At 39.3% G+C, this 19,787-nt stretch overlaps 1 protein-coding gene across 1 annotated transcript in view; it reads right to left on the bottom strand.

The window, feature by feature from the left end:
* The window catches only part of C7 (complement C7), a 74,230-nt gene that overhangs the window by 47,469 nt on the left and 6,974 nt on the right, over positions 1 to 19,787 (bottom strand). Inside the window, exons 3-6 of the mRNA XM_032897030.1 lie at positions 19,426 to 19,501; positions 9,544 to 9,685; positions 6,905 to 7,052; positions 5,714 to 5,852 (exon numbers count right to left, since the gene is read on the bottom strand). Of these exons, the coding sequence (XP_032752921.1) occupies positions 5,714 to 5,852; positions 6,905 to 7,052; positions 9,544 to 9,685; positions 19,426 to 19,501 (505 nt within the window). The remainder of the gene's footprint in view (positions 1 to 5,713; positions 5,853 to 6,904; positions 7,053 to 9,543; positions 9,686 to 19,425; positions 19,502 to 19,787) is intronic.

Genomic DNA, 19,787 nt, shown 5'->3' with positions numbered 1-19,787 from the left:
TAGGAATGCATTGAAATCTAAGCTTCTGTTGATCAAGGGAAATAATCAAAGACAATCTACTCAATGGGGGGGAATTCTCCCCAGCTATACAAATGATAGGGATTAATATATAAACCCTATAAAGAACTCAAAATATTTAATACAAACACATACATTTTAAAAAGACAACATTCAACAAATAGACGAGGGGAACTGAGCCAGCAACTCTAGAGAGAATGTGTACTGTAGTGGGAACAAGGAAGAAGCAAAGCCACTAGTGACATTAAATTTGTGCAACCAGTACGGATATCAGCATGGAGGGTCCTCCGAACACTGAAACTAGATCTACCATATGATCCAGGTATGCCAGCCCTGGGTATATACAAAAGAAATATAAGTCAGGATACTGCAGAGATACTTGGCATGGTTGATAATATCAGTTAGAGTCACATAACCAAAATCTAGAATCAGCCTAGAAGTTCGCCAAGAGATGAAAGGATAAGCAAAATGTGGCATATAAAAACACATGTGTACAAAGAAGCCATAATGAACCCCATTGTTTTGCATGATAACCTAAAGTATTACTAAAACTAAAAGAAAATATGTGCTGCGTATACCATATGTAGTATCTTTTCAATAACATAATAAAGTTATGGCATTTACAGAAAAATAGATGGAAGTGGACATCATTAGTGAAATAAGTGGAGCTCAGAAGTAAAATGTTGTGTGTTTTCTCTAACAGATGGAATCTACAGTTAAAGGTAGTAAGTTAGGTAGGTAGATTAGATAGATAGATAGATAGATAGATAGATAGATAGATAGATAGATAGATAGATAGATGGGTGGGTGGGTGGGTGGGTGGTTGGGTGGGTGGATGGATGGATGGATGGATGGATGGATGGATGGGTGGATGGATAGAAAGATAGATAGATAGATAGATAGATAGATAGATAGATAGATAGATAGATAGATAGATAGATAGATGGATGGATGGATGGATGGATGGATGGATGGATGGATGGATGGATGGATGGGTGGGTGTGTGGGTGGTGGATAGATAGATAGATAGATAGATAGATAGATAGATAGATAGATAGATAGATAAGTGGAAGGATAGATAGAAAAATAATAAGAAAAAAAGAGAGAAAAATAGATAGATAGATAGATAGATAGATAGATAGATAGATAGATAGATAGATAGATAGATAGATGGATGGATGGATGGATGGATGGATGGATGGATGGATGGATGGATGGATGGATGGATGGATGGATGGATGGATGGGTGGGTGGGTGGGTGGGTGGGTGGGTGGGTGGGTGGATGGATGGATGGATGGATAGATAGATAGATAGATAGATAGATAGATAGATAGATAGATAGATAGATAGATAGATAAGTAGGTAGATAGATGATAAATAGATGATAGATGACAGACATATGATAGATAGATAGATAGATAGATAGATAGATAGATAGATAGATAGATAGATAGATAGATAGATGACAGATAGATAGACAGACAGATATAGGCAAGCTGTGAAAGCAGCAGGCAACTTGGAAGAAGGAAGAACATCAGTAGGAGAAGAAGAGACGCAAAAGGCAATGTAAGAGAATATGAGCAAAGCAGGATGACAAGCACATATGAAAATGTCATGATACAAGCACTGTAGCTCTCATGGGTAATTCCATCGCTTCAAAGACTGAGAATCATGACACACAAGGCTAGACTACTTTGTGAGTTCCAGGCCAGAGTTACAGAATAAAACGATCTCAAAAGGAAGAAAGCAATAAAGAAGAAAGATATTTTAATGAAAATCGATTCACATGTACACATGCTAAATGCAGAAACAAGAAAAGATGGGTTTTAACATAATTCATTTTATTCTAATTTTATTTTCATTACACACAACTGCACACATACACACAAAATTAAAATAAAATAAATGTGACAGTTTTCCTTAATCACAACTGCCTCTGGATCATTTGGATTCAGATAACCAATATTGAAGTTATTTTTATTTGGATTTCTTTTGAGAAATAAGAATCTACTGCCAAATTTTCTGCTTCTTTTTCCCACCTTCACATCTACAACTCAAATCTCTTCCTGATTATGCAAATGATACTCTTAGCTGCTTTGGTGCAACTGGTTTCTCCTCACTCCTGTGTAGTCTACCCATGGCTGAGATTCTTTCTCAATATAGTGCAATCTTGGTAATTTCCCCTCTTCCACCTCCAATAACAGCTCCCAATCACTGATCAAAACATCTAACACACTAGCATCTCAAGGTCTCTTGACAATTATTTAATGGCTGACACGCCTATCACTCACAACATAGAGACCTGTTCTTCAACTTGCTAGCCTCTCGTGCTATTCATATCTCTCACTTCTCATTGCTTTCCCATTTCAGGTTAGACTTCACAGTTCTGCCCCCACCCGCATCTTCTCTATGAAAACTTCTTGTCCTCTCAGTAAACTCTATCTTTCTCTGACCAGAAACCCGTCAATGTCCATCAAAAACCTTTCTTCTTTCCTCTCCTCTTTCCCCTCCTTTTTCTGGTCATTCATAACCTTCGTTCTTTAATCCATCTGGTTTTAACTCCTTTCTGTTACTGTGAAGCACCTCTTACACAACTATTTTTTCGTGTGTTCCTTCTCTCCTCCTGTCTGTCATTCCCATTATAACCAAAGCTATTAGAAAATCACAGTATAAACATTTATAGTATAAGCAGCTATAAAGACAGAATATATATTATATGAGCCTATAAATACACAAGTGGGAATCTATACATATATTTCATGTCAATACCAGTATTGGAGCCTGGCTAAACTAAACTAAACTAAACTCATAATGTTTAGAACTGAAGTGTATTGGGTTTCAGATATTTTTAATCTTAGTATACTTGTATATATAAAATGAGATATGTTGGGATTTAAGACATGTCTAAACACACTATACATTTTCAGTTCATATATAACATGTACACATGGTCTAAAGTTAATTTTTATAATATTTTTTAATATTTGCCCATGAAGCATAGTGTCAGGAGATGGAGTTCTCCACTCTATGTCGCTATTCCAAAAGTTTCAGATTTTTAATAATTTTAAATTTGAGATATTCATAATAGGTACAATCAACTTTTATGAGAAATAGTATCCATGTGAAAAATATCCAGGTGAAATTCTTGTGGCAGTGATTGTAATATGAAGATTCTCATATGAGAACTATTTTTCTCACTGTCTCAATTATCCCAGATTAGAAGGAAGATCAAATAATCTTAGATATCATCCTCATACAGATAGCATTAAAGTTGGCTTTTTCATTATTCCTTTGTGAGTATGTGTGTATATGTATGTGTGTGTGTTTGTGTGTGTGTGTTTGTGTGCAAAAGTCTTCAAGCAAATGATGAAATATGAAATACATTCATAATCAATATCAGGAGAATCCATGGCCTGTACCCGGCATGGTCTATAACTTATGCCCATCTACAACCTGTCACATGCCAAGAATGAAGGAAGCCAAATGTCACCATCCCAAGCAACTCAAGAGACCTAGCATATGCTTGGTTTTCAGTAGACTTTTGGTGTGAAAAGTATGAAGAAGTAGAGAATACATATAGCAAGGTCTGTACCTTAGTCATGAAGAAACCGGGTTTTGCCTAAAAGATGGCATTGTTAATAACCAACACACAGCTTGTAAGAGATCAGACATGTTTTATGCCTATTAATATGCATTGTCCCAAGTGACTCAAAAGCCACCCTCTACCCTGTGGAGAATTGACCTGTGGGTCCCAGCTCAGTTCATTTGAACTCTGGGGACACTTGCTGCCCTGTCTGCACATCTGCATTTAGCACTCAGATGACTGGCTCACTGCCTGTTGCTTCCGCCTCGCTTCCCTCAGGCTGGATTTGCAAATCATTGCTATTCCACACTCAGTAACAGGCTATAATTTCCCTCTGCTTCTGACAAACACCTTCACTCTCAGTGACGGGCAAGGCATTTCAGACGTCAATCCCCAAACCACCCAAACCACGCTGTGCTGAGAAAAAGGAATGTCAGGATCACGCTGTGGTTAAATCATTCTCTTCAGACTTCTAACGTGTCTACCTTCTAACTAACTCAGAAATGTTCTTCCTCATTATTTCCTTTCCTTTGTAACACCCTAAATTTGACCCTTCTGAAAATTCATATGCAATTTCTCTCCCTTATAATAATGAAAGAATTAGTAACATATCTTCCCAGGAACGGAAGTTGAACAATAATTACGGATCCGCATACATATATCTCACGTTCTCCCTCCTAGACAGAGGTTACATTATAACGCTTGGTATTCGTTATATAGAATTCACAATTGAAAAAGAAACTAAAGACAAGAAATGGGGGAGACAAAATAAGACAGAAAAATAAAGGGCTGCGAAATCCGAATCTCTGGATCTAGGTTACGCTGATGTAATGTGGTAACGTGGAGTAGGCTGAAGTCCTCCATGCCTCTATGCATGACAAAATAGCAAAATATTATCTTATAACACTAAGAATAGTACAAGAATTTAATCTACACCAGTTTCCTAAAAGAGAGCAAATACAGAGTAGAGATTCAAACCTTGGTAACTACAGCTGTTTTTCAAATCTGTTTTGTCCCACATGCTTGGCTCAATAACCCTTTTCAGCATATTGTAACTGCATGTGTCAGAGGTTGATGGTTGGTTCCCATGCATGCATGCCATGCACTTGTATCAAACCCACCCCCTCTATTATTCACTTTCATTTCACTTTTTCTCACCACCTTCCCAATCCTTGGTACTCCTTGACTTAATGTGTGTTCACAAAACTAGCTCATTCTGCTATAAATTGGAGGTTGATGCTTAGTATTCCAACTCAAAGTTGCTTCTACATAGGCCTAATCTGAGTGAGCAGAGGGGGTCCGTCAGTCTCAACAGCCGTCATTTTTGTTTACAAATCTGAACGTTAAATGTAAGGATAACTCAACTGGAAATGCAGGAAATTCTGAGATGAAGGAAAGAAAAGAACAGGAAGGGAGCTGTTGGGAGCTGAAGTCAACAAAGAGGTTAAAACAGAAACTCCACTTTGGTGAGGTTGTGAGGAGAGTTTTGAAGGTCCGGGTATGAACTGGGATGGATGGAATATGTTAAGAGTATTGTACTGGGAAACTCTCTTCTTCTACCCAAATCCTCAGGAAAGTGTCCAAAACCCTTAAGTATTTTGTATAAGCAGATATTGTGTGCTGGTACCAAGAAACGGGATGAGAACAAATGAGGGGCCATCCAAGGAGCAGAAGCTTGGAGCAAAAGGATACTCTAATCCAAAGCAAAGAGGAGCAGTCAGGTCAGACCCGTGTGGAGAGCATGAACCCATGACTGTGCTCACATACAAACTAATGATGCAACCATTTTGGAGACATAGTAAAGTTTCATTGGTGCAGATCCTACAAAACGATGATCTGAGAGGCAGGCTGTATAACCCAAAGAAACTCCAACTTGTTTGTGAAAGACTCATGCATACGAATGTTGAAAGCATTTTCATCAGAAAGAAAAGTGGGAATATATATTTTCATACATATTTATAATATAACATTATATAAAATTTTAAAACAATACAAAACTGACCATATATTAGGCCAACAAATTCTAAACAAACACCAAAATCTTGAGGTACACAAGCAATGATCGCTGACATGTCACTGACTACAATTAACCACATGGGGATAATTAAGTACCTGAAAGGTATAAGAGAGGATATTTCCACTCAGTCTGTAGAAATCTTTTCCGTCCCCGCTGAACACTTTCCTGCACTGACCACCGAAACTTTTGGTGTTGATGACTCTGTTCCTAAACTGGCCAGTAAGTGCATTGTAACTGTAAGGAGGAGAGAAAGGAGGCAGGGGTAGGGTGAGGAGATTAAAAAACAGAACTAGTATCTGCTTGGGATGGGGGGGAGGGGAACGATTAATGGCTTCTAGAAGTCCGTCATTAATATCCTCTACAGTTTAACACCTGGGAAGCCGCATAAAAGAGAGCAAACACTAATGCCTCCTGTCCATTAACCAGCTCCTCCTGATGACAGAAGAGCTAACACTAACAGCAGAGGAGATCCAACATCCTGTCAGCCTGAGAACAGAATCGGGAAGCAAGGGCCTTTTGTAGCTATGGCAACAGCTGCTTTAGAATTGATTCTATAGATGAAAACCAATACAACTAAGGTTACTGGGGAGGAGAGGTTGTTTCTACAATGAGTTTCCATCTGATTCCCCCGGTATGCCGAAGAGGATTAGACAAAGTAACTCTCTGCCCTGTTTTTTTCTGTTAAAAACTTGAAGATATTATTGGAAAATACACATTGATTTTTGCAAGATAGATTATTTTAGAAAAAGAGAAGCCTACAATTGACTTAATCCTGAATTTCTAAAAACAAAAGCATTCCTTGATAACTTCACTTTCAGTTCTGACCTTCTCCAGTCTCTCCTCCTTCCTCCTCCTCCTCTTCTCTCCTCCTCCCCTCTCTCTCTTCTCTCATTTCTCTTTCTCTCTGTGTCTTTCTGTCTCTGTCTCTCTCTCCTTCTCCTTCTCCTTCTCCTTCTCCTTCTCCTTCTCCTTCTTCTCTTTCTCCTTCTCCTCCTTCTCCTCCTTCTCCTCCCTTTAGAGGGACCAACTGTCCAGATTTCTCTGAGGATGAAAGGTTTCCTTTGATATAAGATTTTCAGTGCTAAACCCAGGTGTATCTGGAACCACGGCTCACTCTCCATAATTACTACATGTACCTATAGTTATGAATTTTTAATTGAAGTAGGATGTGGCAAAGATGTCTAAGCTATTGGGTAACTTATTATTCAATTCATCTAACCATAAAACAGAACAAAAGTAAAAACTGCAATCCATCAGTAGTCTTGGAAGGCCAGTCAGCACCTTACCCATTGCCGGTAAGTTCTATGTTGGGAGGGGGTTTAACAGTGTCACAGGAAGGTCTGCTTTCAGCATCCTCACATCTGTCTTCATCAGCACCATCTTCCTCACAGTCAGAATCCCCATTGCAAACCAACGATTTGCTGATGCACTGACCTGGATGGGAAAGAAACACCCAGAAAATATAAAAGAGGGAGGAAGGAGAAACGAGGGCTGGGGTCACCCCCAGCACTGCACTGATAGACTAGTGTGGGTTTCAGACAAATCCTCAGATTGTCTGGAAAAGAACTAGTGATGGTTTTGGTCTCCATTTTGAAGGCTACAGAAGTGATTTTCACCTTCTCTGGGTGCAAATTGAAAATAGATCTGAACCCAAAAGTTCAGAGTCAAACCATTATGATTGACCATTGTTGTCTACATCTTCCAAGTTTCTTACAACGGTACTTACTGGTGAAACAGATTGCTGTCTATCTCTCAGCTTTATTTTTTCTATAATTGCTAACCAAGATGGCAAACGTGTGCTTTTTTTTCCGTGATTAATGTGTAATTTTTAAAAGCAAAGAAACTGGATCAGAACGTTGAAACTCAGCATGTTTCAGCAGCCACTCCATGGAAGACTTACTGGTGCTGAGAAACAAATATGTGTGGTACAGTCATCACCAGATTGTCCATATGCTGGGTAATCTGCTAGTGAAGCCCATGAAGGCAGGAACCAGTGTACGTCAGCATCCTTTTCCTGATAGCTCAGAATACCAAGAAAGCACTAGTGCTCTTTGGGGGTTGAACAACAGGGGTCACATATCAAATATTCTGCATATCAGATATTTACATAAGGATTCGTAACAGTAGAAAATTATAGATATAAAGTAGCAATGAAAATAATTTTATGGTTGGGAGTCACCACATGAAAAACTGTATTAAAGAGGTGCAGCATTGGAAGGTTGAGAAACATTGCACTGGTAAAAGATGATATTGGCCTTGTCTTCCTTCCCAGCATCATCCCAGCCTTTTTCTTATGCCCTCTGTATATTGGACAATCTTGGACCATCTTCCTGTGCCCTCTGCATACTAGACCATTTGCATGCATACAGGTCCAAATTTCCTGTCATCTCAATGATATACATCATTCTCTCTATCTAGGATTTTCTCTACTCCTCTCTGATGTGCCTTTCAAATATTAAATTAAATAATATCCCCTTTTGAAAACTATCTTTATCCCTTGGACTATGAAGGGCATTCTTCCTCCATTCAAGAAGCATCCTCGATTCAAAGGATGCTTTGTGCACAGAAATGTTTACAGTATAACATGTAACTCACTCTACGTTATCACTCAAGGCAATGCAGCAAACATCTGTTGAGAGTCTGTCTATGTTCCAGGCAGTCTTTGTGAGAAAATAAACAAAACAAAGCTTATGTCTACAAAAGTACAGAGAGATATGCAGGTCACCAATTTGGATTGCAGAGAGTGTAAGATAAACAGCAAGAAGTGATTTGTTGAGTAATTCACCTGAGGGATTAGCAAAAGTTTCTCAAAGCAGCTACTATCTGATCTGAGTTTCAAAATAAAATAGGAGCTTTACAAGTATTATTTAAGAACAACTGTAGGCTTTGATGCCCTCAGTCCTAAATGAGATGTCTTTATCAGAGCCCTCCCCTCAAGGCTCAGAGATCCATGCAGAAGAGGAGATGAAAGAATTGCAGGAACTAGAGATGGTGAATGACTCCAGGAAATAGCATTTTTCAGGTAGTAAAAAAAAAAGGCTGATACACATATGTATATATGACAGCATATATATGACAACATATGTCTACGACAACAAATGTATATTTGCACAAGACCCACACAAGTTCATGTCAAACAGGGTCCCAGCACTGAGAAGGGAAAGTGGACACAGTTCCATTCCTAACGAAGAAGCTGTTTGCAATGTACCCACTAACAAAGGGAAAACTATTTTCTCCAGTGGAGTGATAGTGGGTATAGCAACCACACAGGACTGCTCTCATTCTCAGGAGTAGTTTGGCCAACACAGGCACTCCATGTGTTCTGTGTGCTTTCTGTTCCTATGATTTTATGCGATTTATCTTTTTGAGTTTTTATTCTTGACTTTAGAGTTTTTTATTTTATTTTGAGAGAGGAAGAACATGAAATTGGGTGGATGAAGAGGGATGATCTAGAAGGATTTGGAGGAGGGAAAATATGATCCAAATATATTGTATGAAATTCTTAAAAACTAATTGGAAAAGAAAAATTCTAACACAGTGATTCTTTATCTACTAATCTGTCCCTAAAACTCCAGTATGTTGCAGGGTGTAGTTGTACACATCATTAAGCCCAGAACCGAGAAGGCAGAGACAGGAGGATGTATGCATCTCATTATATATACATATGTATGCATACACACATTGTATATGTATATACAAAGAATACTCATGCTTTTTTAGCCAGATTTCTCTCTTCCTTTCGAATGGATGGTATCTACTGTGTGGTTTATCTGATTGTGCATTAATATATAATAAAAATCTTGCCTATACTTGGGTTAAATTAATCTGGAAGCCAATATCAATCTAAACAAATATGGATCGAGCAGGCTGACAAATGACATTTGAATTTACAGTCTGCAGGCTGAGCCCGGGGAAAACAAATTACCTGAAAAACACCTAAACCGGTCCCCACAGCCCTCTTCCGTTGGACAGCCTCGTTCAGGGTTGCAGGATTGTGTTTCAAAAGCACTCCCCACACACCGATGGCCTCCATATTGCCCATAAACAGCAATCGAACGCCTTCGAGTCTAGACGCAAAGCAGAAGACCTCGTTGATTTTAAATTTTAATTATATCAACTTTTCTCGAATAATACAATCTGAGAATTAATTCAATCTGAAAAACACTATCGAAGAACATGTTCTGGTGTGGTCCAGGAGTAAAAGTCTCAAAAATCAATGAGCCTACAGGCTCGATGACAGTTGAGTTGCTATTTATAGAGAGTTCCCAACAATATGTTTACTTTCACTGTTGAGTGATAAAAAAAATCTTCCTGGTGACTCCCTGGAAAAGGAAATACATTACAATACAGAATAACATTTTAGCTAGAGGTATATTGTGGGAGTTAAGTAGAAAAATGAAATCCATTTTGTTGGAGGAAATGGAAGGGAATAGGCAAAAAAGTTAAGATGCACTGGAGTTAAGGAAACCTCAATAATTATGATAGTGGTTGACTTGAGCTGGGTCTTCTAGAAAAAAGAAAATAAATGAGACAAGGGGAAAAAATAAGCAGAGAAAAATGTACTGATATAGAGGCCAAGTTTATGAAATGACCATGAACAATCCAAATGCTAAGGGATGTAAACAATCGGATTTTACTAGCTGATGGAGAATTGAGCTCTGTGAGAAAAATACATTCAAAGCAGACCTCTCATAGAAAAGAAGAAAATGGAATGAGTTGCCGAACTGAGTGAGAAATTCAGAAGTAAGCCTAAAATTCACTTGGTCCACATTCAGTGTGAAGCCATGTATCTAATGCCTAAACAAACTGAAGATCTTTACCATCTTCCCTCTCTGCTGGTGGCCTCCTTCCATTCTTACCCCTTGGGCTGTCTAGTTATATGTCACCTTGCACAAGCTAGAGTTACCTGAAAGGAGAGACCCTCAGTTAAGAAAATACCATGATTTCCAGCTGTGGGACATTTTGTTAATTAATGATTGATGGGGAAGAGAGCTGCACATTTGTGCACGGTGCCACCCCTGGGTTTGTGGTCCTGGGTTCTCTAAGAAAGTAGACTGGGCTAGCTTTGAGGAGCAAGCCAGCACTCCTCCACGGTCTCTACATCAGCTCCTGCCTTCAGGTTCCTGCCCTGCTTGAGTTCCTGTACTCACTGCTTTTGATAATGAACTGTGAGTGAAATATCCCTTCCCTCCTCAAGTTGTTTTTGGTGTTTCACAGCAATAGTAAACCAAACTAAAATAACCCTTCTCAATTAACAAAAAGACACCCATCTCATTGCCAGAGAGGTCAAACCTTGAGTGACAATCAACAAGGAAGAGCAAGTGTACAAACCAATTTTAAATTCACCTATCCGTCTTACGGTGGGTTGGAGGTGGGTAGACCTGGGACAGGTGGTCACACTATGTAATTTAGACTCTGAGTCTTTGTCAGCCTCAGCCTGGCCCTGGCACCTTGCATTGAAGTTAAGACCAGAGTTGTAAGAAATGGGGCCAAGTAAAGTTTCTTTTTTTTTTTTTTTTCTTTTTTTCAGAGCTGGGGACCGAACCCAGGGCCTTGCGCTTGCTAGGCAAGCGCTCTACCACTGAGCTAAATCCCCAACCCCCAAGTAAAGTTTCTTAATATGTTTTAGTTTCTCTTTTTAAGGAATGAAGAGTTGCCAGACGTGTAGCTTCTCTGCATGCCCTTTTCTGAGTTCTGAGTTCTGAGCACAGACTGCATACTTCACACAAGGATGTTTTTCCATCTCCACGTTGCCAGCCAAGTCCTTAAGGACCACCCATTCTCCATGGCATCATTCTCAGCTCTCTGACCCTCCTACCCTTCTTCATTTTCACCTGTCTCTTCCTGAATAAAAAGTTGTGTAGGGGGTTAAACCCACTACACAATGACCTTCATCAAAGAAAAAACAATCCCTTGCATGAAAACACTATCTGTCTTTCTATCTAGATTTCATTTTATTTGGGTTTTATTTTTAAAAAAATGACGTGCATTTGCTGTTTCTTTTACATTTTTGCCTGGTTTTTCATGTTTACTAAATGCCAAGTTTCTCATTTGCATAACTTGTTTTGAAAATAGCACTCATATAGATTATAAAAGAATGATTCATAAATAAATGATGATCAAATGGCATGGTTCCTGCCAATATTCTCAGCACTTGGGAAGCTGAAGCAGGAGGCTGGCCATGAGTTCAAGGCCAGCCTGGGCTCCTGAGTAAGGCTTGGTAAATGATTAAAGATGATGATGATGGTGATGATGATGATGGTGGTGGTGGTGATGATGATGATGATGATGATGATGATGATGATGATGAACGAACACAGTGCTTGGAGAAAGTTCAATGGTAGAGTGCATCTAGCATATGGGTTTGACCACAAACAAGTACTACAAGAGAAATGGGTGGAGAAAATGATGCTGAAGAAGGTTCAAAACAAAAGTCATCTTCTGTGACAGAGTTGTTATTCTATGCCTGATCTTAGTCAAAAGACCAAGACGTGATAGGTCTGTTATTTTAAAACTTTAAATTTGGGGTGACAAGATGTCTCAGTGTTTAAAAGCACTTGCTGCCAAGTCTGATGATCAGAGTTTAATTCTCAGGACCTGCATTGTTAAAGAAGATAACTGACTATAAAAAATTGTTCTCTGGAAATAAAGAAAGAAATTAAAAAACTTTTAGAATTTAATGAAAATGAAGGTACAACATACCCAAACTTATGGGACACAATGAAAGCTGTGCTAAGAGGAAAACTCATAGCGCTGAGTGCCTGCAGAAAGAAACAGGAAAGAGCATATGTCAGCAGCTTGACAGCACACCTAAAAGCTCTAGAACAAAAAGAAGCAAATACACCCAGGAGGAGTAGAAGGCAGGAAATAATCAAACTCAGAGCTGAAATCAACCAAGTAGAAACAAAAAGGACCATAGAAAGAATCAACAGAACCAAAAGTTGGTTCTTTGAGAAAATCAACAAGATAGATAAACCCCTAGCCAGACTAACGAGAGGACACAGAGAGTGTGTCCAAATTAACAAAATCAGAAATGAAAAGGGAGACATAACTACAGATTCAGAGGAAATTAAAAAATCATCAGATCTTACTATAAAAGCCTATATTCAACAAAACTTGAAAATCTGCAGGAAATGGACAATTTCCTAGACAGATACCAGGTACCAAGTTAAATCAGGAACAGATAAACCAGTTAAACAACCCCATAACTCCTAAGGAAATAGAAGCAGTCATTAAAGGTCTCCCAACCAAAAAGAGCCCAGGTCCAGACGGGTTTAGTGCAGAATTCTATCAGACCTTCATAGAAGACCTCATACCAATATTATCCAAACTATTCCACAAAATTGAAACAGATGGAGCACTACCGAATTCTTCTATGAAGCCACAATTACTCTTATACCTAAACCACACAAAGACCCAACAAAGAAAGAGAACTTCAGACCAATTTCCTTATGAACATTGATGCAAAAATACTCAACAAAAATTCTGGCAAACCAATCCAAGAGCACATCAAAACAATCATCCACCATGATCAAGTAGGCTTCATCCCAGGCATGCAGGGATGGTTTAATATACGGAAAACCATCAACGTGATCCATTATATAAACAAACTGAAAGAACAAAACCACATGATCATTTCATTAGATGCTGAGAAAGCATTTGACAAAATTCAACACCCCTTCATGATAAAAGTCCTGGAAAGAATAGGAATTCAAGGTCCATACCTAAACATAGTAAAAGCCATATACAGCAATCCAGTGGCTAACATTAAACTAAATGGAGAGAAACTTGAAGCAATCCCACTAAAATCAGGGACTAGACAAGGCTGCCCACTCTCTCCCTACTTATTCAATATAGTTCTTGAAGTTCTAGCCAGAGCAATCAGACAACAAAAGGAGGTCAAGGGGATACAGATCGGAAAAGAAGAAGTCAAAATATCACTATTTGCAGATGATATGATAGTATATTTAAGTGATCCCAAAAGTTCCACCAGAGAACTACTAAAGCTGATAAACAACTTCAGCAAAGTGGCTGGGTATAAAATTAACTCAAATAAATCAGTAGCCTTCCTCTACACAAAAGAGAAACAAGCCGAGAAAGAAATTAGGGAAACGACACCCTTCATAATAGACCCAAATAATATAAAATACCTCGGTGTGGCTTTAACCAAGCAAGTAAAAGATCTGTACAATAAGAACTTCAAGACACTGAAGAAAGAAATTGAAGAAGACCTCAGAAGGTGGAAAGATCTCCCATGCTCATGGATTGGCAGGATTAATATAGTAAAAAATGGCCATTTTACCAAAAGCGATCTACAGATTCAATGCAATCCCATCAAAATACCAATCCAATTCTTCAAAGAGTTAGACAGAACAATTTGCAAATTCATCTGAATAACAAAAACCCAGGATAGCTAAAACTATCCTCAACAATAAAAGGACTTCAGGGGAATCACTATCCCTGAACTCAAGCAGTATTATACAGCAATAGTGATAAAAACTGCATGGTATTGGTACAGAGACAGACAGATAGACCAATGGAACAGAATTGAAGACCCAGAAATGAACCCACACACCTATGGTCACTTGATTTTTGACAAAGGAGCCAAATCCATCCAATGGAAAAAGATAGCATTTTCAGCAAATGGTGCTGGTTCAACTGGAGGTCAACATGTAGAAGAATGCAGATCGATCCATGCTTATCACCCTGTACAAAGCTTAAGTCCAAGTGGATCAAGGACCTCCACATCAAACCAGACACACTCAAACTAATAGAAGAAAAAACTAGGGAAGCGCCTGGAACACATGGGCACTGGAGAAAATTTCCTGAACAAAACACCAATGGCTTATGCTCTAAGATCAAGAATCGACAAATGGGATCTCATAAAACTGCAAAGCTTCTGTAAGGCAAAGGACACTGTGGTTAGGACAAAACGGCAACCAACAGATTGGGAAAAGATCTTTACCAATCCTACAACAGATAGAGGCCTTATATCCAAAATATACAAAGAACTCAAAAAGTTAGACCGCAGGGAGACAAATAACCCTATTAAAAAATGGGGTTCAGAGCTAAACAAAGAATTCACAGCTGAGGAATGCCGAATGGCTGAGAAACACCTAAAGAAATGTTCAACATCTTTAGTCATAAGGGAAATGCAAATCAAAACAACCCTGAGATTTCACCTCACACCAGTGAGAATGGCTAAGATCAAAAACTCAGGTGACAGCAAATGCTGGCGAGGATGCGGAGAAAGAGGAACACTCCTCCATTGTTGGTGGGATTGCAGACTGGTACAACCATTCTGAAATCAATCTGAGGTTCCTCAGAAAACTGGACATTAAACTGCCTGAGGATCCAGCTATACCTCTCTTGGGCATATACCCAAAAGATGCCCCAACATATAAAAAAGACACGTGCTCCACTATGTTCATAGCAGCCTTATTTATAATAGCCAGAAGCTGGAAAGAACCCAGATGCCCTTCAACAGAGGAATGGATACAGAAAATGTGGTACATCTACACAATGGAATATTACTCAGCTATCAAAAACAACGAGTTTATGAAATTTGTAGGCAAATGGTTGGAACTGGAAAATATCATCCTGAGTGAGCTAACCTAATCACAGAAAGACATACATGGTATGCACTCATTGATAAGTGGCTATTAGCCCAAATGCCTGAATTACCCTAGATGCCTAGAACAAATGAAACTCAAGACGGATGATCAAAATGTGAATGCTTCACCCTTCTTTAAAAGGGGAACAAGAATACCCTTGGCAGGAAGAGAGAGGCAAAGATTAAAACAGAGACTGAAGGAACACCCATTCAGAGCCTGCCCCACATGTGGCCCATACATATACAGCCACCCAATTAGACAAGATGGATGAAGCAAAGAAGTGCAGAAGTGTAGATCGCCCTGAGAGACACAGCCAGAATACAGCAAATACAGAGGCGAATGTCAGCAGCAAACCACTGAACTGAGAATAGGACCCCGTTGAAGGAATCAGAGAAAGAACTGAAGAGCTTGAAGGGCCTGAGACCCCATATGTACAACAATGCCAAGCAACCAGAGCTTCCAGGGACTAAGCCACTACCTAAAGACTATACATGGACTGACCCTGGACTCTGACCTCATAGGTAGCAATGAATATCCTAGTAAGAGCACCAGTGGAAGGGAAGCCCTGGGTCCTGCTAATACTGAACCCCCAGTGAACTAGACTGTCGGGGGGAGTGCGGCAATGGGGGTAGGTCTGGGAGGTGAACACCCATATGGAAGGGGAGGGGGAGGGGGATGTTTGCCCAGAAACCGGGAAAGGGAATAACACTCTAAATGTATATAAAAAATATTCAAGTTAATAAAAAAAAAAAAAGACTATAAAAAAAAAATTGTTCTCTGACCTCCACACATGTGCTATAGGCCACACATGCCCATACATATACATATGCATATACATATATACATATGTACATGCACATACACATTCACATATACATATACATCATATATGTATAGATTTTTAAATATAATAAAAGGGTTAAAAATTAGTTTACTTTAAATATATACTTTATCATATATATATTATATATTATATATATAAACTGAATCATTTAAAATATTTAGCCATTCAAATATTCAGGACCTTTCAAACAAACAGGGTATCCTAAGAAGACTAATATGTTTGTATAAAAATGTTCATTAAAGTTTCCCTTATAGCTTAAAATATAAATCTAGTATTTGGGATGTAATGGACCATGAGTTTGAGACCAGCTTGGGCTACATAATGAGACTCTGTCCTAAACTAAAAAAGAAAATTGAAAAAGAGAAAAAAAACAACCTAAATATCAAGGAATAGAAAAAAGGGTAAGTTGCATAAAATGTGGCTTCATATATGTTTTACAAATTCATGCTGATACTTTGTAAACTAATACAATATAAAACCATGGCCAGCCACAAAACCTTGAACATATAATCTCTCCTGCCTGCAAGATGTTCTAGGGTAATGATCCTACAGAACTTGTGGAAGTGCCAACCAATGTCTTGTTTAACTTGAGGTCCATGCTCTGAAAGGGAAACCATGGCTGACACTGGATATCCAGGAACCATTCAGGAGACTGGATAGCCCAGAGACCTAGGGTTAAACCAAACATGACTGGCCAAAACCAACAAAATAACAAACAAAAACAATGACATGACTCCTAATGATATTCTATTACACTCCTAGATCAGTGCCTCGTCTAGTCACCATCAGACAGGCTTTCTCCAGCAGCTGAAGGGAGCCAGTGCAGAGACTCACAACCAGACGCTGTTATGCAGAAAGTCTAAGTTGGAGATCTCCATCAGGTCCCTCCCTGAGCCCTCCAAGAGAGGGGGAGGAAAGAATTGTAGGAGTCAGAGGGGGTGCAGGACACCAGAACATCTCCCACTGAATCAACTAAGCAAGCTTAAACGGACTCACAAAGACTGAAGCTTGAGGTCTGCATGGGTCTGCACCAGGTCCTCTGCATAAATGTAATGACTATTTTTGTGAGACACCTAACAGTGAGAGGAGATGTGTCTCTGATTCTTTGGCCTATATTTGGGACTCTTTTCCTCCTGTTGGGTTGCCTGATCGGACCTCAATATTGTGTCTTATTTTGTCATGTTTGGTTGTTGTCTCTTGGAGGCCTGCTCTTTTCTGAAGGGAAATGGATGGGGGAGTGAATCTGGGGGAGAGGTGAGGTGGAGAGGAGCTGGGAGGAGTGGAGGGACAGAAAACTGCAGTTAGGATGTATAAGAGAAGCACCTATTTTCAATATTCAAAAAAATCATTTAAAATGGTGATAGCAATATTTAAAACTATAAGCAGTGTATGAAAATACAGTCTCATGAATGAAATTCTCAGAAAACAATAATAAAGTTAAGGATAAATAAATAAAGATTATAAACATAAAGAGAGAAAGGAAGCTGGAAGAATAAATAGCAAAACAGTGGCATGTTTGGGGGTTTTTTGGTTTTTTGGTACAATTCTGAATGCTGTTTTCTCTCATTATTCATTCTTATCAGTGATCATCACATGGAGAAAAAACACATTTTTAGACATATTGTACAATATTCAGGTCAAGTCTAGTGGTTTATTTTATATCATTACTTAGTGAATAAATTAAAAACATTAAAAGGGGAACAAGAATACCCTTGGCAGGGAATAGAGAGGCAAAGATTAAAACAGAGACTGAAGGAACACCTATTCAGAGCCTGCCCCACATGTGGCCCATACATATACAGCCACCCAATTAGACAAGATGGATGAAGCAAAGAAGTGCAGGCAGACAGGAGCCGGATGTAGATCTCTCCTGAGAGACACAGCCAGAATACAGCAAATACAGAGGCGAATGCCAGCAGCAAACCACTGAACTGAGAACAGGACCCTGTGGAAGGAATCAGAGAAAGAACTGAAGAGCTTGAAGGGCTCGAGACCCCATATGTACAACAATGCCAAGCAACCAGAGCTTCCAGGGACTAAGCCACTACCTAAAGACTATACATGGACTGACCCTGGACTCTGACCTCATAGGTAGCAATGAATATCCTAGTAAGATCACCAGTGTAAGGGGAAGCCCTGGGTTCTGCTAAGACTGAACCCCCAGTGAACGTGATTGTTGGGGGGAGGGCGGCAATGGGGGGAGGGGGGGGAGGGGGAGAGGGCAGGGGGATGTTGGCTCGTACACCGGGAAAGGGAATAACACTTGATATGTAAATAAATACTCAAGTTAATAAAAAAATAATAATAGAAAAAAAAAGGAAGAACCAAAATATTCATAAGAGGGGATATAGAGGCAAAGTTTGGAGAAGAGACTGAAGGAACAGCCATTCAGAGCTTTCCCCACATGCGTATACAGCATATATATATACAGCCACCAAAATAAGATAAGATTGATGAAGCTAACAAGTACAGGAGCTGGAGGTAGCTGTCTCCTGAGAGGTACAGCCAGAGCATGACAAATATGGAGGTGGATGCTAGCAGCAAACCTTTGAACTGAGAACAGAATCCCCATTGGAGGAATTAGAGAAAGGATTGAAAGAGCTGAAGGGGCTTGCAACCCAGTAAGAACAACAATGCCAAACAACCAGAGCTCCCAGGGACTAAACCACCACCCAAAGACTATACATGAACTGATCTATCATGCCAGCTGCATATGTAGCAGAGGATGGCCTTCTGATCACCAAAGGAGGGAGAATCTCTTAGTCCTGCCAAGAGTGGACCCCTAGTGGATGGGGTGGAGAACACCTTTATAAAAGAAAGGGAGGGGGATGAGATGGGGACTTATGTCCTGGAAACCAGGAAAGGGAATAAAATTTCAAATGTAAAGGAAAAAAATATCCAATAAAAGAAAAAAAAGATAAAAAGAGCGGAAAAAAAACATTGAAGATGCTTGATTTGCTCATACTTGATCTCTATTTGTGAAGTAAAATGGAGCATCCATTTGGTTGTTTGCTGGTGTTTTAAATGGGAGGAAATGTTGAAACTGGTGAACAAAACACAGATTCTGAGCTTTCTTCTGTGCTATTCCTGTGTGTTTAATGAAGAGTTACTGAGTTACCCTTAACTTTCAGCCTGTGTTAGTTTAAAGCAAGCTTTAAATTTTTTCAAGAAAAATAAAGACATCACAGTATATCACAGTATTGTAAACGAGTCCTGGTTTCTTCCTTGAAAATTACTAGACTAAGCATCAAAATACATTAACGCTAATTAACGAACATTCGAAATTGATTTTGTTGGGGTCATACCTACACGTAACAATATTTAAGTCAAAAGTTTCGTAGGAGCCTACCTGAGTCTTGGTACAGCCATTACATTCTGACCAAGGGCCATAGGAGTCCCACTCACAGTTGACTGGAGAGGAGGCTCTGTCGCAGCACCGGATTTTCATTATGAAGTAGGTGGGATGATTAGCAAGGGACACAAAGATAAATAAGAACAGTCAAAAGTCATCAAAAGCACCTCACCAGTAGTGGTCACCTGTAACCGAGCCCCTGGTGGGTAGAGGTAGGAGGATCAGAAGTTCAAGGTCTTACTCAGATACACAATGAAGACAGACTAGGCTACATGAGTTCCTGTCTCAAAAGAAATAAACAACAACAACAGTATGCTTTAAGGTATATTGTATACTTTTATGAAAGTGTCAACATGAAG

This window comes from Rattus rattus, chromosome 3 (assembly GCF_011064425.1).
Source record: "Rattus rattus isolate New Zealand chromosome 3, Rrattus_CSIRO_v1, whole genome shotgun sequence".
Lineage (NCBI taxonomy): Eukaryota > Metazoa > Chordata > Mammalia > Rodentia > Muridae > Rattus > Rattus rattus.
Note: the sequence above shows the minus strand (reverse complement) of the source record. Positions and strands in the feature narration are given on the sequence as shown.